The sequence below is a fragment of the Psittacula echo genome, assembly GCF_963264785.1.
Source record: "Psittacula echo genome assembly, chromosome: 4".
In the NCBI taxonomy this organism is placed as follows: Eukaryota; Metazoa; Chordata; class Aves; order Psittaciformes; family Psittacidae; genus Psittacula; species Psittacula echo.
The window spans coordinates 14,578,172-14,601,618 of NC_137738.1; the positions used below are offsets into that span (position 1 = coordinate 14,578,172).

General features: G+C 39.0%; 1 protein-coding gene across 3 annotated transcripts in view; it reads left to right on the plus strand.

The window, feature by feature from the left end:
• Positions 1-23,447, plus strand: part of GPATCH2 (G-patch domain containing 2) — a gene marked incomplete at its 5' end in the record, with an annotated part of 119,525 nt that overhangs the window by 18,264 nt on the left and 77,814 nt on the right. For all 3 annotated transcript variants that reach the window (XM_080615357.1, XM_080615358.1, XM_080615359.1), the window contains 2 exons: positions 8,372-8,554; positions 9,644-9,723. In XM_080615357.1, the coding sequence (XP_080471483.1) occupies positions 8,372-8,554; positions 9,644-9,723 (263 nt within the window). The remainder of the gene's footprint in view (positions 1-8,371; positions 8,555-9,643; positions 9,724-23,447) is intronic.

Below are 23,447 nucleotides of genomic sequence, written 5' to 3' on the forward strand. Positions count from 1 at the left end.
CCAGTTTATATATTGGGCATGATGTGCTGTGGTATGTAATAACCCTTTGGCACCTCCTCACTGGCAGAGCAGAAGAGACTAAGAACTCCTTGACTAGGGTAAGAGCTACTTAAGAACAACTAAAACATTGATGTGTTATGAGCATTATTCTCAGACTAAAGCCAAAACACAGCTCTGCAGCAGCTGCTACAAAAAAAATTAACTCTATTCCAGCTGAAACCAGAACACAAAGTAATTGAAAGAACTGAACAGTGGCTGAAGCTTATGTATTGCAAGTCCTCATGACTTTACTTTTCCTTCCTACTTTTTCCTTTGCTCCCAATAGCATTTTCATAAATGGCTGGTTTGCAATTATAAAAACTTTAATGATAAGCAGTGTTATGTTAGTGTAGAAAATTCTATAAGAGTTTCGAAACAAAAGGTCTAATCTTACATTGCAACATAAAATACAAGTCTTACATAGGCTTAGCTAGTAGCATTGCCTGTGATTTCAAGGCATTTTGCAGGTCCACTTTACAAAGGCATTTTAAGTTAAAAGCACTGTGTAAGTTAAGCCTTCAATACAATGTTAACAGAACGGTAACATTATCCAAACACTAGTTAATATTGCTGGTTTTTGGGGAAAAGAAACCAAATTGCAAATATATTCGAAAACATACTCTGCATTCCTATTCCATCTACACTTACAAGTACACTTGGGGAAATTCAAAGTTGAATTAAGACCTCCTAAATCATGATGCATAGCACTTGAAATGTCATTTAATATCTAAACAAGTAGGAAGGAAAATTATATTAATCAAGTGTTAAACAGTTAAAATTGGAGAAGTCAGGGTTCTGCTGTGGATGTGGCTAAGCTTTTAAAGGTAGCTCTTCATTATTTTATGATTAAACATATATTCATTACTGTGTCTTTAATGAAGATGATCCACTACTGATTCTGTATATGAGAATGCCATTCTTTTATTTTCTCTGCAGAGGAAGTGATTTGGACCTTGTATAGTAACTTGGTAGCTGCAGGTGTCAGAGTACACTTGTACAGCTGTCCTACTCAGGAGCAGGCCTTCATGAGCGGTTTTCAAGCTTGAGTCAGAAGTAGCTGCTTAAACTGAACGGTGGCAAAAGTGTCCTGCTAGCCCTTTTGCCAAGGTAGCTCTGCAGAGCGCAGAGAGCAAGATGCAGTGTGCCTCTTCTGATGAGAAACTTAATCTTCTGCTTTCCTGAAACTCTTTGTATTAGTAAGTCTTCCCATGTCTCCAAATTATTATTACAGCCACTAACAGTGAGGGTTTTTACCTGGAAAGAGGAACACTGGAAATGAGATTAGCATCCTAGGGTGTTTACAGGACATGTGCTATCACTCTCTGTGTGCAAGTTGATGGATAAAGGACCAGCACAGTATCAAGTGGTGTTTATATGACCCTGGTGCCTCAGTCTTTTCACAGTAGACTCTCAAAGTAGGTTGCGTTGTTACAAGAAAGCTCACGTACACTGTATGTGACTGCTATGGAGGGCAGTCTAGCCATTTTTAAATAAACCTACAAAGAAAGGGAACACTGTATGCAGTGGAAAGCCTTTTTCCTATAATCCTGGAGTACTTTAGCTGAAATAAGATTCACGTGAAGCTATTCTTGAGAATGAAGATTTATAATATTTACAATTCTGACAAACGAGAGGGCTTGTTGATGTGACTGTGCTTTTTCTTATGTTAGTACATCATGAGATGGTCAAGTTCCAGATCCTCAGGACAGTGAGAAGAGTGTGCAGCAAGCTCACTGCCCTGGACTTCAAGAGAGCAGACTTTAGTCTCTTCAAGAACCTGCTTAGTAAGGTTCCATAGGATATAGCCCTGGAGGGCAAGGGGGCCCAAGACTGTTGGTTGATATTCAAGGACCATCTGCTACAAGCTCAGGAGTGTTGTGTACCGACTAGAAGGAAGTGCAGCAGGAGGGCCAGGAGACCTCCTTGGATGGATAAGGAGCTGCTCAGGAAACTTTGAGGTGAAAAAAGAGGTTTATAAAAGGTGGAAGCAAGGACAGGTGGCCTGGGAAGAAGGCTGTCCAGGAAGCTAGGGACCAGGTTAGGAAAGCTAAGGCCCAGTTAGAATTGAACATGGCTAGGGATGTGAAAGATAACAGGAAGGGGTTCTATAGTTACATTGCAAATAAAAGACAGACTAGGGACAATGTGGGCCCTGTCCGAAAGCTATCAGAAGAACTGGCTACCCTGGATTTGGAGAAGGCTGAGGTTCTTAATGACTTCTTTGCCTCAGTGTTCACTGGCAAATGCTCTGACCACACCACCCAAGTCTTGAAAGGCAGACACAGGAACTGTGAAAATGAAGACCTTAGGCCCACTATAGGAGAGGATCTGGTTTGAGACCATCTTAAGAACCTGAACGTGCACAAGTCCATGGGACCTGATGAAATCCATCTGTGGGTCCTGAAGGAGCTGGTGAATGACGTTGCTAAGCCACTGTCCATCATATTTGAAAAATCATGGCAGTCAGGTGAAGTTCCCGATGATTGGAAAAAGGAAAATATAACCCCCATTTTCCAGAAGGGGAAAATGGATGACCCAGGGAACTACAGACCAGTCAGTCTCACCTCTGTGCCTGGCAAAATCTTGGAGCAGATTCTCCTGGAAGGCATGCTAAGGCACATGAAAAACAAGGAGGTGCTTGGTGACAGCCAGCATGGCTTCACTGAGGGGAAATCTTGCCTAGACCAATTTGGTGGCCTTCTGTGGTGGGGCTATGGAACTGATGGATAGGAGAAGAGCAGTTGATGTCATATACCTGGACTTGTGCAAAGCGTTTGACACTGTCCCACCAGCATGGCTTCACTAAGGGGAAATCCTGCCTGACCAAGTTAGTGGCCTTCTGTGATGGGTCTGCAAAACTGATGGACAGGGGCAGAGCAGTTGACATCATCTACCTGGATTTGTGCAAAGCGTTCGACACTGTCCCACATGACATCCTTGTCTCTAAGTTAGAGAGACATCAATTTGATGGGTGGACCACTCGGTGGATAAAGAACTGGCTGAATGGCCACAAACAAAGGGTTGTGGTCAATGGCTCAGTGTCCGGCTGGAGACCAGTAACGAGTGGTGTCCCTCAGGGATCGGTGTTGGGAATGGTCTTGTTCAACATCTTTGTCGGTGACACGGACAGTGGGATTGAGTGCGCCCTCAGCAAGTTTGCTGATGACACCAAGCTGTGTGGTTCGGTTGATAACGCTGGAGGGAAGGAATGCCATCCAGAGGGACCTTGACACTCTTGTGAGGTGGGCTGATGCCAACCTTATGAAGTTTAACCATGCCAAGTGCAAGGTCCTACACCTGGATCGGAGCAATTCCAAGCACAGCTACAGGTTGGGCAGAGAAGAGATTCAGAGCATCCCTGTGGAGAAGAACTTGGGGGTGTTGGTCAATGAGAAAATTAACATGAGCCGGCTTCAGTGTGTGCTCACAGCCCAGAAAGCCAACTGTATCCTGGGCTGCATCAAAAGGAGCGTGACCAACAGGTCGAAGGAGGTGATCCTGCCCCTCTACTCTGCTCTCGTGAGACCTCACTTGGAGTATTGTGTGCAGTTCTGGTGTCCTCAACATAAAAAGGACATGGAACTGTTGGAGCAAGTCCAGAGGAGGGCCACGAGGATGATCGGGACTGGAGCACCTCCCGTATGAAGACAGGCTGAGAAAGTTGGGGCTGTTCAGCCTGGAGAAGAGAAGGCTGCGTGGAGACCTCATAGCAGCCTTCCAGTGTCTGAAGGGGGCCTACAAGGATGCTGGGGATGGACTATTCATCAGGGACTGTAGTGACAGGATAAGGGGTAATGGGTTAAAACTTGAACAGAGGAAGTTTAGATTGGCTATAAGGAAGAAATTCTTTACTGTGATGGTCGTGAGGCACTGGAATGGTTTGCCCAGGGAGGTTGTGAATGCTCCATCCCTTGCAGTGTTCAAGGCCAGGTTGGATGAGGCCTTGGGTGACATGGTTTAGTGTGAGGTGTCCCTGGCCGTGGCAGGGGGGTTGGAACTGGCAGATCTTAAGGTCCTTTCCAACCCTAACTATTCTATGATTCTATGACATCCTTGTGTCTAAGTTGGAGAGACATCAATTTGATGGGTGGACCACTCGGTGGATAAAGAGCTGGCTGGATGGCCATAAGCAAAGAGTTTTGGTCAATGGCTCAATGTCCATCTGGAGACTGGTAATCAGTGGTGTCCCTCAGGGATCAGTGTTGGGACCGGACTTGTTCAACATCTTTGTTGGTGACATGGACAGTGGGATTGAGTGCACTCTCAGCAAGTTTGCCGATGACACCAAGCTGTGTGGTTCGTTTGATACACCGGAGGGAAGGGATGCCATCCAGAGGGACCTTAACACTCTTGTGAGGTGGTTTGATGCCAGCCTTATGAAGTTTAACCATGCCAAGTGCAAGGTCCTACACCTGGGTTGGAGCAATCCCAGGCACAGCTACAGGTTGGTCAGAGAAGAGATTCAGATCAGCCCTGCGGAGAAGGACTTGGGGCTGTTGGTCAATGAGAAACTTAACATGAGCCGGCTTCAGTGTGCGCTCGCAGCCCAGAAAGCCAACCATATCCTGGGCTGCATCAAAAGGAGCGTGACCAGCAGGTTGAAGGAGGTGATCCTGCCCCTCTACTCTGCTTTCATGAGACCTCACTTGGAGTATTGTGTGCAGTTCTTGTGTCCTCAACATAAAAAGGACATGGAACTGTTGGAACAAGTCCAGAGGAGGGCCACGAGGATGATCAAGGGAGTGGAGCACCTCCCGTATGGAGACAGGCTGAGAAAGTTGGGGCTGTTCAGCCTGGAGAAGAGAAGGCTGCGTGGAGACCTCATAGCAGCCTTCCAGTAGCTGAAGGGGGCTTATAAGGATGCTGGGAGGGACTCTTCATTAGAGACTGTAGTGATAGGATAACGGGTAACGGGTTAAAACTTAAAGAGGGCAAGTTTAGATTAGATATAAGTTGAAGTTTCTTTACTGTGAGGGTGGTGAGGCACTGGGAAGTTGTGAGTTGGACAGAGCCTTGGGTGACATGCTTTAGCGTGAGGTGTCCCTGCTCACGGCGGGGGCGTTAGAACTAGATGATCTTAAGGTCCTTTCCAACCCTAACTCTTCTATGTTTCTATGATTCTGAACACAGAAATAAGGGTGATGCAAATGGGGTGTATGTGTACTTACAGAAACCATGAGAAAACCACATAAATAATTTTCTAAACATCTTAAAGAGGGAGGCAAATGATTTAACATGGAGTAATAATTAGATAAACATGTAGACTCTATAATATAGAGGGAAAATTAGGCAAACAGTCGTGCTGGGAGGAGGCAGGTTAAAAATAAACAAAGCCAGCAACTGAGGTACCTTGAAATTTTAGCATTTCATTGAGATTTCTTAAGTTGATTTAACTGATTAGGAAAGTTAGAATTGAATGTAAATTGCTTTAAACTATGCCTGGAGTCATTAGTATTACCCGTAAACAAATCTGTGGTTTTTTAAATATGTGGCTGGCAGAATGCATGCACTCAGAGATCAGTTTCTGGACATCTGATGTTTTTTTTACCTTTCCTGTAGCTTGGAAAACTATGATAATTTGCTGTAGCCTTGTGCTGAATCAGCATCCTTATGCAGAAAGGACAGTGTAGTGAATCTTTTGAAGTATTTTGAAGTTCAAAATGTTGCTTTGAATTCTTAATTCTCCTAAGTATGTGTTTGCTATGGATACTGTGTTGCCTTTTGAAAGCTGCAAATTAAGTAGGATAAAATCCAAGTATTTGGTTACCTAACTCTTGAGTGTGGAGTAGCCCCTGTGTTATATTGCCTATATGTATGAGGTTGGAAATTAATTCAGTGCAGTGGTCTTCCCTGATTCCTTTTGAAAATGGTATCCCTTCAAGGTGGAGCAACAGGTAAGCAAAACTCCTGTGGGTGATCTCACCTGGATAAGGAGTTACTAGGTTCATGCTCTTCTCAAGGGAATACTGAAAATAGTCATAAAGAGTTCAGAGCTGCAGACAAGGAAGCTAAAAACCAGATATACAGAATTATGCTGTCAAATGGGAAAAGCCCAAGAGGTTCAGATAGCTTCACATGGTAGCTGCCTAAGATACTAATATTCCTGTTAGACAAAAAGGAAGTGTAATTCTGTATTTTTTTCAAAAGGACCATTGTTGGACTTTTAGTAAATATACTAATTTCCTAGCTTCTATTTGCCTTGTTCTGCAGTCCACCAACAGAGTCTTCAATTCTAGCTCTTTCTTTCAAGCCTGCATTGCATACCTCTTACAGGCTTCTGTCCTTGACCTGATTGTTTAACCGAGTTTTGGAATTCTATACTTACTTCCATAGCTAATTATGTACAGCAAGACTTTGTTTTTTTTGAGTTTCTGATAGTATTTCTTATTAGTCTACGTGTCTAGAGCTCTCATTTTATGACAAAATATTCAGACAAAGTTTATCTCCATAAGGTTTGACAAATCAAAAAAAAGGAGTTGAAACTCAATTCTGAACCGCAGGACAAACGGCAAAGAGGCATGATTCTCCCTCCCCTGCCACCACTGTCTCTATTCACTTATACAAAACCTTACCTGGCTGTAATGAAAAAAGGATAGAATTAATGGGGAATGCCTTTGTGACATGTCATAGCTATAAATGGGGATATGAATAAATGTGGACAATGATGCAAAATGCTTCAGGAACACAAAGAAACGGAATCTTATTGGTCCTATATATCACTTTCCATCTCTGTTTTCCCTTTATTCCATCTAAAAGTTCCTGTTCTCTAGCCTCTGCTAATTTTGCTTTTAGTAGCAACCACTAGAGATGTAAAGATTACATTTCACCTGCAAGTGACCAGTGAGGGGCCCTAATTATTCTATGTTTTCACAAAGTACTTGTCCTAAGGAATGTTTACAGCCATTTTCACTTGTGCTTGGTCTTGAAGGTCTCATTGCAACAACTTCTTTAGAGAAGGTGTTTTGAACTTTATTTTTCCTCAGATATTGGCTTTGAGTTTCGTTATTTGTATTTTCCCATTGTGGCAATGAAGTTTTACACAAATACTTTTTGTTCCTGAAAATCATGTCATAGATATGTTGCGTTTGGGTCTTGCTCAGTTCTGCCTAATGAAAAATTAAAATGCCAAGCAAATAATTTATATGCAGAAATAGTCAGCTATGTTTTGGATACTTTGAAGTAGAATTAAAATATACAGCACATAGTTTGAAATCTGCTATTTAGGTGTAAGAAAGGAAATTTGTCTTACAAAGATAGGATGCTGGAGAGGGATTCTTCCTCAGGGGCTTTAGCAATAAGAAAGGGGTGATGGGTTCAAGCTAAAACAAGGGAAGTTCAGGTTAGACGTAAGGAAGAAATTCTTTACTGTGAGGGTGGTGAGGTGCTGGAATGGGTTGCCCAAGGAAGTTGTGAATGCTCCGTCTCTGGCAGAGTTCAAGGCTGGGTTGAACAGAGCCTTGGGTGACATGGTCTAGTGTGAGGCATCCCTGCCCATTGCAGTTAGTTTGGAACTGGATAATCTTAAGGTCCTTTCCAGCCCAAACCATTCTATGATTCTATGATTTTTCCTGTCTTCTGTAAACTACTTTGTATAAATGAACATGTTTTAAACCAAACATAACCATTTTTTTGGTTGCCAGCGTGTTTATGAGCTCAGTTTAAGATCAGATTTTCAGTCTTATTTTACTTTTGACTTCAAATCCAGGTATTTAAATACTGCATCTATAAATGTCAGTAAAAATTACCAGCTTCGTGGTATAATGCAGTATTATTCTCAATCCCATGATACTGTCAGTTTTCATTTAAACTCAACTTTTTCAAAACTTATTTCTAAATGAACTTAATCAGATTAACTTCATTTAGTCACATCTGCTCATGATTTTTTCCCCTTTTACTAGCCATACAAATTATGAAATTAAGCTAATTATATACCATTATCAGCTGCAAAGAACTAGTTTCACAGTTTTATACCTTTTAATTCCCTGTAGGAGATTAAGGCTTGTTTTTTGTTAATATGTAAAGTGCAGTAACTTAAATGGATTTCCCTGCAGTTATTGCCAAAGGATTAACTAGTTTATTATTGTTTTTCTCTATTGTAAATTGGTTTTAAAACATTACATTTGATGTGGTTTCATTGATGGCAATGCTTGTCATGCTATTGAGAAACATTTTCTAAATAGAAACTGCTATATATGAGTAATTGTTATACAGCTATAAAGCAAAAGAAATAATTGTGCTGTCAGAGTGTTTATTGATGGTGACATCTGATTTTTGTCTTGTCTGCTCCTTCCTCTCTTTTGGGGGGTTTGGGGGGAACACTGCCCTCACACAGGTGATGACGAGCAGAGTGATTGGTTTCATGAAAATGAATCTGGTGGAGCATGTGGAATTACTGGAGTCATTCCATGGTGGGAACAAGAAGACTCTACAGAACTTGAAAGAGAATTGCCTGATCCAGTCTTCGAAAGTATCTTAACTGGGACTTTTCCTCTCATGTCCCATTCAGGGAGGAGAGGTAAGAAGCAATCAAGCAAATGCAAACTGTAGAGTCGTTTGAGTACAGTAGAAGGATATCTATACATATAACATGCTGACAAGATCTTGGAGTTACCTGTTTGTTCCCCTGAACAATTTCATTTGTAAGTATCATTAGACAGAAATAGTTTTTTAAACTCAGTTGTTAGAAAAGTCAAATTTTAAAACTTGGCTCATTTTTATAGCCTGCTCTTATTTGTATTGATGTTTCCATTGAGAACAGCTTTATTTAAAGTGAATCTTTGTATCCTGTTTTGTTCCTGGCTCCTGTGATAGTGTTTAGCGTTCCATAGAAGTTCGTTAATTCAAAAGCTGGAGAGTAGTGTGACCATCTGCTCTGCTTTATGGTCAGGCAGTGTTGTTTGTAGAGAAGGTGGAAGGGTTCCTTTAGAGCAAGGATTGAGATTGTAATTTAGAAAACATCTTGGGTTTTTTTCTCTTTAAAATATTTTAGACAGCTGTGGATGCAGTGTATCCAATGATAAGTTGCACCAGAGTTAGATTGCATTTACAGCTGGGAACCCACTCTTATCTAAAGACTGAAGTTGGCAGACCTCAGCTTGCTGCCAGAGAGTTTTGTTGCACCTTCCCTCTGACACAAGGATCTCTTTTCACATTCAAATACAGATCTTTTATGTGAGCAGTGGTCAAATCACTTTTAAACTGCTCTGCACAATGTAGTGAATTATTTTGTGAAGCTTATTTATGAAATGCTTGAAATTGTTTCTGAGGACTTCGTCTCTGTGAATTCACCAGATTTAATGTTTTCTAGTTCTAATAAAGTTCTAAGTGATGCAAAAAACCTTTCCTACTGGTCAGTGTGCTCTGCTTATGGAGCCAACTGTGCATAGAACCAGGATGGCAGTAAGAATATCTACAGAAATATTAATTTTTATAACAGCCTTTCTCTCACTTTCCCCGTTGTGCTTTGTTACTACCAGTACAATTGACTCTATTAAGATGTTTTTATTGAACTGGTCAGATTAATAGATTGGCATGTAATCATGAATGTTACTGGTTTTCTGGTATAGACAATGTTCTTAAATCAGTTTGTACTTCTTTTTTTTAGGTTTCCAGAGTAGATTTAGTCATCTTCATGGCGTGCCAGCAAGAAACATAAAAAAGGCTTCAGGAAACCAGAATGCCTTGGTAGGTGCTTTTATTATTGTTGGCTAATGTGCACAGTTCTTAGAGGTGTTCGGGTTTGCTTTTTGTTTTAAAAAAGCATATTTCTCCCATCCTTGTTCCCTAATGTTGTAGATAGGTAATGGAACTGTGAGACCACAGTGCCACTGCTGCTGATTATTGCGTCTTTTGTAACAGAATACTTTGTGTGTACTTGAATGGCAGAAAGAGTTGGATATTGTCTCTCAGTACTTATTTTGAACTGAGTGAAGGGAAAGCTTTGGGGGAGCATTATTAAAAGTTTTCAGCATGGATCTTATGTCTATATGAAAACATGTTTAAAATGAAAAACAAACCAAAGTTAAATGTTAAGTTTTTCTCACACTGAAAGCATTTTAGGATGGAATTATTTTGATTTCTTTTTCTCCCAAAAGTCTGCTTTGAAAAATCTGTCCTTACTCTCTTGTCTGGGTGACTTCTGTGTGGTCAGGGAAAAGGTCTATACAGTCTAATAATGTGATTTTCCCATAGCTGTTTTCTAAAATAAGATTATAATGAATTTATAAGAATTTGTTCTTCAGAGGAGACTTCTCAAATCAAAGGACTTAAATTTATTAATTTAATTATTATATAAATGTTAATAAATTTTATTCTATATAATATATTAAATATATAAAATTATATATTAAAATATAAAATAAATATTAACAAATATTCGTTTATCCATGCAGTCTATTCCTTTCTTATTGGGATAGTGTTTGGAACAGAAGGAAGTAGGTTGTAGGAAACTCTATGTCAATGTATGGTAAACCTGCTTCAACCTGATAAATACTGCAACATCAATGTTCTTTGTATTTGAGAAAATTAAATGGTTTCCAGTTCTAATTTGCCTTAAAGTAAGATGCTTCTGAGGAATGTAAGAAAAATATGTGGAGAGAATAGAAATGAACTGTTAGAAATGTAACTTGTTTTGAAGAGGGAAGGGTTTTATAATTGAAGTCCCTGTCCAATAATTGCCATTTGGAGCTGAATAAGATGCTTTAAAACCTTGGCCTGTGATCTTTGCTGTTAGTGGTCATGAATTAGATGAATGCTATCTAGTTCTTGGTTTCCTATCTACCTATTTTTATTTTTGGTTCAGTGCTTGCTTGAGCATATCTGGGATTTGTAGCCCATTTTCTAGGCTTATTGCAATTTCACTCTGGTATTTTATAGGAGCTATTATAACTGATAGGTTAGCTTCATGGTGTTGATGATACATAGCTTAACTACCCTAAAAACGGCCTTTCTAAATTGTAAAAGGGTGATTAAATTTCAATTGATGAAGATATACTGTGAATGCATTTATATAATAAAAAATCCCAATGTTTATTTTCTGCTACTCTTTCTGAGTTGTCCTTAGGAGCCTATTTTGTCTTTTAGTCATGATATCTCATACTAAGATGAGTAAAGATGGCATTCTATTTCCATTTATAAGAAAAGTGCAAGCCAATCTACTGAAGACTGCTAATTCAGTTACCTCAAGTTACAAAATGTATCATTTACATAGTGTAGTGAAACAATGTTGTCCTGCAAACATAGTTTCTAAGCCACTATGTTTAGGCACGAGTGTATATATAGAATGGATGTGCATCTGGCTCTTCGCATGCAGTTTTCTGACCTTGTTAATGTGTATTTATGTTTGTGGGCACATTTGCTGCATCCGTCATTGCAAACATAGCTATATAAGCCAGAGTTCATGTGCTTCCTTTTGTTAGTGGTCGCTTCTTAAAGAAAATCTTCTTTTAGGTCCTTTAATTCAATGACAAAAAATAAAGTCGTTTTATACCTGTGACATCTGATAACACAGAACAAGAAGTAATTACTGCTATTAGATTGTAACAGTGAAGAAAAGCAAGGATGCTTTTAGAAAGATTAATATCCTGAGGAAAGAACACTGCAGACTCAACTCATTGAACAGGGTTGTGCTATGACTTAATTCTTTTTTAGCAGTGAGGAGTCTGATGTCTGTATCACTGCTTTTACACAGACTTGAAAGGGAGACAAAGTAAAAAATGGAGTTTCCTACTGAGATACCCTACCTAAAAGACACACATTACATCCTGCATTTGGCCTAAGGATGTGTAGTTTGTATCTAGGAAATGTGAGCATATAGTTACCTCTTTGCATACAGGCAATGCGTGTTTAAACTTCTTTGGGGAGTTTAATTGAAAGTTCACAACTACAGCAGCTAGTGGAGCCTTGAAGCAATTACTGGTTTAGGGAAGGCAAAATGAATAGCTAGGGTAGATAATACCTTGATATGTTGTCATCCTCTATCAAAAAATATTTAATGCCAAACTGTTTGGTTGATTTCTTGTGAGAAACATCAAGCCAAGAGTGTGATTATTGCTTGCTATATACTAAGGGAACTGCCAGCTTACATTGTTTTCACACCAGAAGCAATGGGAGCTGAGAATAGGAGGAAGGATGCTGCTCTTTATAGACCAGTTAGTGAACTTATTTGTAGTATCCACAGCTGGCACTCAGATTCTGTCCAGATGCTTTTCCTGAATTCCACTGATGAATTGCTTAATTTGAACAAACTCATGGGTCTTTCTGTCATCAGGCATGCTACCTTTGAGTCAAAACGTTCTTTTAATGATCATACACTGGACAAGCAAGAGAGAAGTAAAAACCTGGCATGCAAATGCTATGAAAATCTAATGTGCAGTGTTGTCATATAGCAGATGACAACTGAAAATGAAATGTAAAAAAATTCGTTGCAACTGGTTTATACCCTTTGGATTATCCAGTTTACTAAAGATAGGCATGTTTCTTATGGAATCTGTCATTAAGTGGTTTGTCAGGTGTGTATTTTGGCATACAGTTACAATGCTGGCTTTTCATGTCTTGATTTCTTTGTTTTGTGGCAGCATCATTTGGAGCAGAACTTTATTTGAAAAGAAATACAAAAACATATTTTCTAATATACTATGCTTTTGATCCCACCTGTGTCAAGTTGCTAGTAGCAATCAGAAGCATGATACATGTACTTTCATACCATACCAGTAAGTACCAATGTACTCTTTTAATAAGGTATATTGCATGAAATCTTGCTTGACTGATTGAATTCTGTGTTTACATAGGACCTGCTCAACTATTCCTAACCCCTGAATCCTTTTTTTAGGTAAAAATCCTACATTTTAAAGGTAGTATTCTGTGAATGAAATGCAGATTTCTTAGAGAGAATGCTTTTTTCTTAATCTTTTTTTCTGTATGTGTTTATAGACTTGCATGTCATCTAGTACTATATCTATCCTTTCCAACAAATTACATGTGAAACTTCAGTATTTAGAAGAATCAAACTGGAAATCTAACATTTTAGGTGCACTGGAAATGTGAAAACTCATTTCTGTGATGTAGGACACTAGATAAATTACCTTCGGTGATGAAGGCTGCCATACTTTTTTCAGATGGATTCCTGGGAACATCACAACAGTACTAATGAAAGAAAATAAAGAGTTCATAATTCTAATTAGTGAAAATAGAATGTGACTACTTTTCATTTTTTTCAAAATGTTTTGGCCAACTTAGTACTTGGCTGAAAAGTTCCACTTTTGTTCACCGGAACTCCATACAAATAAGTGAAAGGGCTAAAAATGAATCCTGCTGTCTTAGCTATTCCTTGTGTTTTTCTGTTTACAGTTCCTTCCCTGAAACAAGGAGAGACAGTGTAGGGTTTTGTTTGAGGGCTCTTGCTTGTCATCTTCCTGCCTGTATTCCCTGTCCAGGCTGGAAGCTGGGAAGTGATTTCACTGAGGCGAAGTGCAAAAAACATGAGCAATAAAAAGGATGCTTTCTTTTGATTCTGCCAAGTTTTCCATCCATCACCTTTATGTCATGGGTTTTGATTTCATGGTATTAAAGACAGCCTATTTTAAGTCTTGCACTCCTAGGATTGATTTGTTTCTTTTTGCACAGTTGTACTATTGAGCTTGACTATACATAGTTGTAATTACTCAAAAAGTAAATAATGAAAGCTACATTTGTGAGACCTGTTATCTGAAGGTATCTGTGTATTTCTGTTAAATTTTGTGACTCTTTCTCCAAAGTTCAAAGATAAAAGAGCTTTTCTCAAAAATAAAATGTGTTGTTGGATAACTACTATATCGACATCAGGAGAAAGGATGTATTGAGCACTTCTGCTTTTTGTTTACTGCTTTCAAAATGTAAAATCAAATCTTTCTGCATCTAAATTCTTTCTAACTGAAGAAATGGGTGTGTTCAGGATTTCTTTTTTTCTTGTCAAAATATTTTGGAAATGGAGTGAAAAGGTATTAGATGATAACCCTTGTTACAGGCAGTGTTCCTTAGAGTAAGTAAGAGCAAGACAATATTGGTCAGACGCCTTCTTATGGATGTTCTTCAACTTATGGAAGAACACCATTTCTCAAGTTAAAGTTGATTTGGTGTTTTGGAGAATTCTTATAGACTGGATGTGTGGCATACAGTCAGATAAAACACAGTTCAGTTTGTGAGGTGCATGAAATGTCTGGGGTTTTAATTAGTTTCTATAGTTAATAACTATTGTCATTTGAAGCATAGTCTTTACCTCAAAATCTGTGGAAATGTGAGTGGTATTAGATGATGTCTGATAAGAAAACTAAACTCTTGTTGGATTCCAGGCTTTCAGTCATTCAAGGTCAGGAATATTAGGCCTGTGTCTGAGGAGGGTGTTTTGAAACCTTACGCTGCTAATGCCACCAATTAATTTCCCTTTAAGTGGGTAGGAGAGTAGGGACTTATGGTTTTTGTGATGGGGAGTTATTAAGATTTCCTGTCATTCCAAATATTTTCACCTATTGAAAGCATTTCTTGATGTGTTTTTCCTTTTATTTTTTAAAACTTTTCCTTGTTTGTAAGTCTTAAATTTATATCTGCTTATGCAAAATGTAGTGATAAAGTCATGCTTTTTTAATCCTCACATTAGTTAACTCAGTACCTGATTTTTACAACATAGAGGGAAAATCTTCCTTGAGGAATTAGTAGTTTCCTGCAGTCACGTGCTTCCTGTAGATAACAGTTTTTCAGAAAGAAAAAATCAGGTTGTTGGCAGAGGAGAAGCTGCTGTGGTGGCAGGTTAGGCTCCACCGTCGATTCTTCCTGTGTTTAGTCATTGACAAAAATGCTACAGTTCTTAAGGAGTGAGTCAGAGGGTACTCTTCTGGGCTTCAGATCTTGGTCATGTTGAAATAGCTTTATTTTATGAGAAAAGAAAAGGGAGGGAAAGAAGCTTCTGTCAGATGTCAAAACCCCATTATAAACAATGTAGGTTTCAGAAATGGGATGTAAATATTGGGGATGATGATGAGTAATCTGTGATGTTCTTAACTTCACGTATCTAATATCTTGGGGGGAAGTGCTTACTGTTCTTACTGCTGCTGTGTATTTTGCATAGGAAGAGGTTCCTTTTTTTCCACAAATTACTTTTCGAGTGCATTTTTGCTAAAGCTTTCACTTATACTGATGCAAGCTGAGTAGAATTTGTTCCACCTGCTGTGGTAGGCACCTGATGGAAGAGTAGAAGCTTCTTAGGGACTTGAGTAATAACTTAGTATACTTGGTCTTCAAAAGAATCATAATTAGACCCATACCATCTTTCACAGTAGGTCAGGATTTGTCAAAGTGGTTTCTATTACTGGTTGTACCAATGGCAGTACCCATACATAAGGCAGTTAAATACTGTGATTGTTCAAAGCAGAGCGCTAGGATTAGTAGATTGGTTTTGTCAGTATAGTTGTCATTGTTACAAAGTATTTTGGGTTCTAGCTGTCTTTTGTGAGATCTGAATGGTTTAATAAAGTGCCTTATAACCTGTGTTTGCTTTAACTGACAATGATTTGTGTGTCACTTATAATTGTCTAATGAAGATCTATGATCATTTTAGTGTTATCAAACCTGTAAATAGTCACAAATAATACCACAGCATTTCTGTCTGATTTGAACCTGCAATCCGTTAGCAAAAAAGGACTTACCAGTAACTTAAATACCAAATATTTAGATTTCAACAAATCTAAGGTTAGTCAGTTTTGTTATTAGTTGTTATCTGAGTGTAAAACACCTCTGCTGTAATTAAAATAGCTAGAGAAATCCTTTACCTTGTAAATTAGAGTGTATAGTCTTGAATTCTGTCCTAGTTTCATTCTTACTAAGTGTATGCTGATCAAAGAAAACAATATTTTCAATGCATCAGGCAGTTAATAGCTTATAGAGGTAACAGTTGTACTTTAGCAATGAAATGAAGATACCTAGTAGGTGTAACTTAACAGAAACAGCTGCTCTATGCCAGAGTTCACAATGGTTTTTCTTGGTTTATTTTGCTTGCTGAGAGGGATCAAAGCATCGGTTTAAAATATCAATGATTAATTTCTGTCTGGCCGAAGCGAATATGGAGACTTAGCCTCTTTTCTTGGACTCTCCCTTCAAGTATAATGTCAAAACCAGCATTGCATTTCAGCGATATAGGTGCCCTCCAGCACTATTCTCGGAAATCCCAAATGTGCTGCTTATTTTTAAAATGCATCTTGTGCATTATTCATGGTGACAAGTGCTGTGAACTCTTAGTCTGAGCAGTATTCCTTGTAATTCACCTTAACCCAGCCACTCAAGTGATAGTCATCTACAATTTCATTTAACTTTACTTTTAAATTAGGCTGAATGGCAGAATATGCATTTTATTCTTCAGTTTGTTTCTGTCTTGGAAACACATTTAATAAAGTTTTACAGCGCTTCTTACAGATAATAATGATTTTAAAAACCTCTGACTTCAAAATAAGAGGCAGTATAATTATTCCTCTTGTTTTCTGCTCCTTATCACAAAGAAATCCCCATTCTTGGTGTCTGGCTGCATTAAATATTTCTTCTGCAGACATTTGGAATTTGCTTGTTTTAACTTCCTAAGTCCAGACTGGGTTTTTTGATGTTTTATCCCTGACGGTGTTCAAGGCCACGTTGGGCAGAGCCTTGTGTGGCATGGGTTAGTGGGAGGTGTCCCTGCCCATGGCAGGGGGGTTGGAACTAGATGATCTTAAGGTCCTTTCCAACCCTAACTATTCTATGATTCTATGATTCTATGTTTTATGGTTTAGTGCAATTCTAATGGAAAGAATTTGTCTTTAAATTCAATGGGTTTAGTATCTCTTCTGCAAAAATTTCACTTGGTTGCATTTCTTCCTTACTGCCTCAGTAGCAGCATTTTGAAGAATTAATGGTAAACCAGCAGCATCTTGTATCCAGAGTCAAGTTAGGAGTTGTATTTCCTTGTATTGACTTTGAGGGGGAGTTGATCACTTAATGCTTAGAATAGACAGGAAATCTTATGTGTAATAGGCAAGGAACACATGCATGGATATTGTGCCTTAGCTGATGAGCAGCATCTCATTTATGCTGTAGTAACATCATAAATGTCAAGTAAATCATGACAGTGGTTTCAGCTAACACTTTGTTTAGCATTTTTGAACTGAAAGCAAGCACAAGATCAGATACAACTGTTAAAAGTTTCTTATTTATTTCCTATCCTGTTAAAAGTTGCAAATTCAAACTATAACAACTCATTCACATGGGTAGATTTTCCACTCTGTAGGAAGATATCTTTTTGCCTAACATAGGGGTCATGGGAGAATGAGGGCTACTGATAGACACAACAACTTGAAAACAGTCCCCCTGGGGGTTTTCAGTTGCTTTTCATATGGTAGCCATGTATAGGGAAAGCAGTGGCACTTTTAGATATCTAATAGAAGTACTCTGCCTATCTAAACATTTAGTTTAAGCCTAAGTAACCTAGGTTTGTTCTGAAATATGCAATTTATATTTGGATGCATTCATTTTTGCGTGCTAGCTTTGTTCTAGCTTTACTTTATGTAATACATACTGTAAAAAATTCTTGTCTGAAAAGGGATCTGTATCATTTAGCAATTTATCTTTCAAATCATTGCTATAAGGCAAAGACATGTAATTAAAATGTTTTAATCACCTTTGATTTATAACAAAAGCAAAATACAAACTGCAACTTAAAATGTTGGCTTTTTTAATATATAGAGTTTGAGTTCATATGGCTTGTACCCAGAGTAAGGAGCAGCTGTAAAAACAGCGAATTAAAAAGGATCTTTAGTCTTCTCTCCAGGAATTTGTCATGGAGATGCATATATCAATTAACTTCAAAATACAGCACACAAAATAAAGTAGCAAACACACAGGATGCAATTGTGTTGAAATTGAACTGCCCGAGAAAATTATTCTGATGTTTTCATATGGGAATGAAGAGGTGTTTCTCTGCCATTCTGTTTGATTCCTGTGACTTTAGTTAGTCAAATGTAAAGACATCCTTCTACAACCTGTTGAAAACAACCATAGAGAAGTGGAGTAGACCATGGTGCAGCTGTAGCCTAACTTTCCTGTGACTTAGCTGTAAAATGAGTTGTTTGCTACCATTTTGTTTCTTTAAATAAGAAAATCAAATGTTGATTTGATTTGATGACGTCATATTGAGAGCTGTCCTGGGTTCAGCAGTAGCAGTCATTTTTCTCCTTCTTAGTAGCTGGTGCAGTGCTGTGGTTTTGACTTTCAGCCTGGGAACAGCACTGATAACACCGATGTTTTTAGTTGTTGCTAAGTAATGTTTACTCTGACCAAGGACTTTCTGAGTCTCATGCTCTGCCAGGGAGGAGGGGAAGCCGGGAGGAAGCAGGGACAGGACACCTGACCCAAACTAGCCAAAGGGGTATTCCATAACACAGCATGTCATGCCCACTATATAAGCTGGTGGCAATTACCCGCAAGGGCTAGACCGCTGCTCGGGTCGGGCTGGGTATCGGTTGACTGGTGGTGTAAACCTCCTGGTTTAAAAAGAACTGTCGTGGTTTAACCCCAGCCGGCAACCCAGAACCACGCAGCCTTTTACTCACTCCCCCCGTTCCTCCCCCAACTCCCAGAGGGATGGGGAGGAGAATTGAAAGAACATAACTCCCACAGGTTGAGATAAGAACAGCCCAGTAACTAAGGTATAACACAAACTACTACTGCTACCACCAGTAGTAATAATGATAAGGGAAATAACAAGGGGAGAGAATACAACCGCTCACCACCTGCCAACTGATACTCAGCCTGACCCAAGCAGTGATCTAGCCCTTCCGGGTAATTGCCACCAGCTTATATAGTGGGCATGACATGCTGTGTTATGGAATACCTCTTTGGCTAGTTTGGGTCAGGTGTCCTGTCCCTGCTTCCTCCCGGCTTCCCCTCCTCCCTGGCAGAGCATGAGACTCAGAAAGTCCTTGGTCAGAGTAAACATTACTTAGCAACAACTAAAAACATCGGTGTTATCAGTGCTGTTCCCAGGCTGAAAGTCAAAACCGCAGCACTGCACCAGCTACTAAGAAGGAGAAAAATGACTGCTACTGCTGAACCCAGGACAAGAGCCTAGTTTTAAGGAGGGAAGGAAGTACTCACAACTTGTCAGAGGCTGCCTCTTCTGATAGTTATCACGTGGAATTTACAGCAAAGAAACAAATAACAGAATGCAGAAGAGACCTTTTTCCTTAGAGAACCATAGGCTTTGTTTAATGTGTTTCTGAGAGATCTTCCAAGTTGAATGAGTTGGAGAAGTGAATGCTTTCTTAAACATGTTTATCCAATAGCAAGAGGCTGCAATGCTAATATTAATAATAGACTCATAGAATGGTTTGGGTTGGAAAAGACCTTACGATCATCCATTTCCAACCCCCTCACACGGGCAGGGACATTTCACCCTAGATCATGTCACCCAGGGCTCTCTCCAACCTGGCCTTGAACACTGCCAGGGGTGGAGCATTCGCCACTTCTCTGGGCACCCTGTTCCAGTGCCTCACCACCCTCACAGTAAAGAGCTTCTTCCTTATATCTAACCTGAATTTCCTGTGTTTAAGTTTGAACCCATCACCCCTTGTCCTATCACTACAGTCCCTGATAAAGAGTCCCTCTTCAGCATAATAATAATATATATCATATATATAAAATAATGTTATCTATATTGTTATTAGGTAATAAGCATGCCTACAATGGAAAGGCTATTTCCTGAAGCCAATCAGTAAGTTAATAATGCTGTGAGTTGTGAGGCAAGTCACAGAAAACTCAAAGCTCCTCTGTTTAGTGGTCTCTTGATGTTGTGGAAAGCCATACATACAATGTTGGTTTGATCTTTTCAAAAGTACAGTTACCATTGCTTTGTATATATTGGAATAAAGAGGACAACAAGAATAGGTTTTATTAACATCAGTGCTTCAAACTGGAGTGGTTCAAGAGACTGTTGATCCTTGCCTTTTAATCACTGTCCTTTCAGTTAGGCCGCAGCACCTGCTTTTTTAATTTCTTTTCCAAATGAAGCACAAACCACTAGAACTGATCACGTGAACACTTTCAGTGTAACACTTGTGATAACTGCTCAGAACCTGTTCCATTCAGCCCCTTGCAGCTTGCTTCAGCAAACTCTTCCTTGCTTCTGATGAGATGATTTTGTTGTGGTTTAACTTTTCTCACTGTGAACTTTAGGTAGTCCCTCATTTGACAGGGGACTTTTGAAACCTCCATTCGAAAAGTATGAGAATAACTTTCTTGTTTCCCAGTCTTGACTTAGCACTCCATCAGATTATGGTTTTAAAGGTCAAGGAAGAAACTTATCCTCAATTCAGAGGACTGAAAGTTTTCTATTTAGGCAGTCAGTTTCCCACTGCTGGCTGATGATCAAACTGTCCTGCTATACATGTGTTATTTTCATTAAACACTTGTGAAATTCACTTTAAAAAGCATCGCATGAAATATGTACCATTTCCGCTTTCTCTCTGACCTCTTTCATTAGTTCTAAAAGACTTATTTTAGAAAGACCTAAACAGATAGATACAGTAGGTTTACAGGATTGCATTTTTATTCTTTATAGAACATAGTCAAACTGGAGAAAATGTTTTTTTCCTGGTTTATGTCATGTTGTTAGGCTTTGAAAAGGAAAACATGCTTATGGTGATTAGCATTTCATTCTTTTGTTGGTGTTTTTAAGCACCATCTAATCACTGATGTAGGTCTAAGGCAACTTCTAAGTACCTAGAATAATTTTAAGAACATTAACTGTTGGAAGATACCATAAGGCACCTTTCAGATGCAGTAAAATATAGCACTTTAAATGAAAGACAGAAAATGACTGCATAAGACGCAGGGTTGGGGGTTTTTTGTGTGTAAATAACAGCTAGCATTTCAGTGTTAAGTTGGGCATGTTCACAGCCCGTCACAGCACATTGGTGATGATTTGAACAGTGGACGTGATGCACCCTCAGCAAGTTTGCTGGTTTCACCAAGCTGTGTGGTATGGTTCCCATGCTGGAGGGAAGGGATGCCATACAGAGGGACCTGGACAGGCTTGAGTGGTGGCCAGTGCCAACTTCATGAAGTTTGGTAAGGCCAAGTAAAAGGTTTTACACCTGGGTCGGGGCAATCACAGGCAGAAATACAAGCTAGGTGGAAAATGGATGAGAGCAGACCTGAGGAGGACTTGGGGCTCTTGATTGATGAGAAACTCAACATGAGCCAGCTTCTGTGTGTGGTTGCAGCCAAGAAAACCAACTGTATACTGGGCTGCATCAAAAAGAGTGTGAGCAGCAGGTCAAGGGGGGCAACTCTGTTCTCATGAGAACCCTCTACTCTGTTCTCATGAGACACTGCCCAGTTTTGCGTGCAGCTTAGGGGCAATAAAACAAGAGGGACCTGCTTGAGTGAGTGCAAGGGAAGACATGGAAATGATCAGGAGGCTGGAGCACCTCTGCTATGGAAACAGGCTGAGAGAGTTGGGCTTGTTCAGCCTGGAGAAGAGAAGGTGCTGGGGAGACCTTATAACAACCTTTCAATACCTAAATGGGTACTGTAAGAAATCTGGAGAGGGTTTTTGTACGAGGGTGTGTAGTGAATGGACAAGGAGAAATGGTTTTAAACTGAAAAAGGAAGAGTTAGATTAGACATTAGGAAGCCGTTCTTCCCTGTGAGGGTGGTGAGGTGTTGGCACAGGGTGCCCAGAAAAGCTGTGTCTGCCCCATCCCTGGCAGTGTTCAAGGCCAGGTTGGACAGGGCTTGAAGCAACCTGGTCTGGTGGAAGGTGTCCCTGCCCATGAGAGGGGGTTGGAGCTGGACGAGTTTTAAGGTCCCTTCCAATCCAAACTGTTCTATGGTTCTATGATAAATACTGAAAAATATATGGTTAGCTGTTGTTCAGGAGAACAGAAGCTTGTCTCAGATTATTGGGAATAAACTATGTAATTGTCACATATACATAAATTTTAAAAACTCTGAAGGATTTATTCAAGTTTTCTTTGTACACAGCTGATCTCTTTATAAAATGAATTCCCTTCTATCAGTGAGGTATATGCACATTTTGCTTAGGGTTTAATGTGATTTTTTTTGTTTCAGGAAAACAACATCATTTACATAGGATGTTTTACTGAATATTACATTAAATATTGCTAGAATGTGGAAAATGTTTTAAAAATATTTGGGGGTTGATGGATTAATACTCTTCAAAGGGAAACAAAACACTAAATATTTCTAATCCTGCATTATTTACCGCATGGGTGGTTAAATGCTACTTTAAGCCCCATAAAATTAAAAGGAAGAAATCTGCCAACTGTAGCAGGAATTGGATTTAGGAAGAGTGGTACAGAGCCAAAATATTACTACAGAATTAAATGTCAAAAATCTTCTTTAATAGTAGATATATAGTTCACAGTGCCTGGTTATGATTAATACATTTAATCTAGATCACTGAAAGTTGCTCTCTCCTTTTCCATAAAATACAATAGGACACAAATCAGTTTTACTGTAGGTGGATAACAATTGGAAAATAATGCATCTTCCCGCCCAATAAATTGTCAGTTATACCTTTTAACTAAAATCGATTCATCTTTCCAAAATTTATTACAATTTCTACTAATAAATCTTTTCAAATGTTTATTCATTTGCTTTTTGATACATTTGTGCCACTTTTGCTATGGTCTAATGTTTTCTCTTTTGATTCATTGTAAATTAGAAAATCTATTTTCAGTCAATTTTCTAGTTAGGAAGTTAAAATCTATAACCCAGCCATTTTTTCATAGTCTCCTTTGCACATTTTAATACCCTTGAACTTAGATACAATCCAGTAAATTCTGATCAGAGGGTGATTAAAAGACTTTTCACTGCAACTTCTTGACTGAGGGCCAGATTCATAAAACAAGTACTTAGGAGATTTTTAGCTAGTTTTCTCATGCACATCTCCCCAATTCAAAGAGGAAGATTTAAACAAATGAACATTTACAGAGGTTTTGTCCAAAGATTTTTAGTACAGACAATCAGAATTGCCCTTTTGGATTAGAATCCAGCCGTGGCCATACAGGGTATGATAGAAACCTCCTTTTATTGCCTCTTTATAGCAGCAAGATAAGGATAGTGCCTGAGATCACTAAAGCATACAGTATGTTTCCCATTATTTGTTGTGGCTGTGATTATTCAGTGCTGACCTCTTGAAGTGTGATCATCTGCCACTTCACATATTTAGAAGTAACATTTTTATAAGAAGAAAATATTTTAAGAGAAATTTTGTTTGATCTTTTAATCTGCGTTGGGAAATTGTGTTCACTGTTCAGCAGTTTCCTGCTCTGTATATAAAGTGTCAGAGAGGGATAGTTTCCCAATATGCATAATTTCTGTTCCGATCA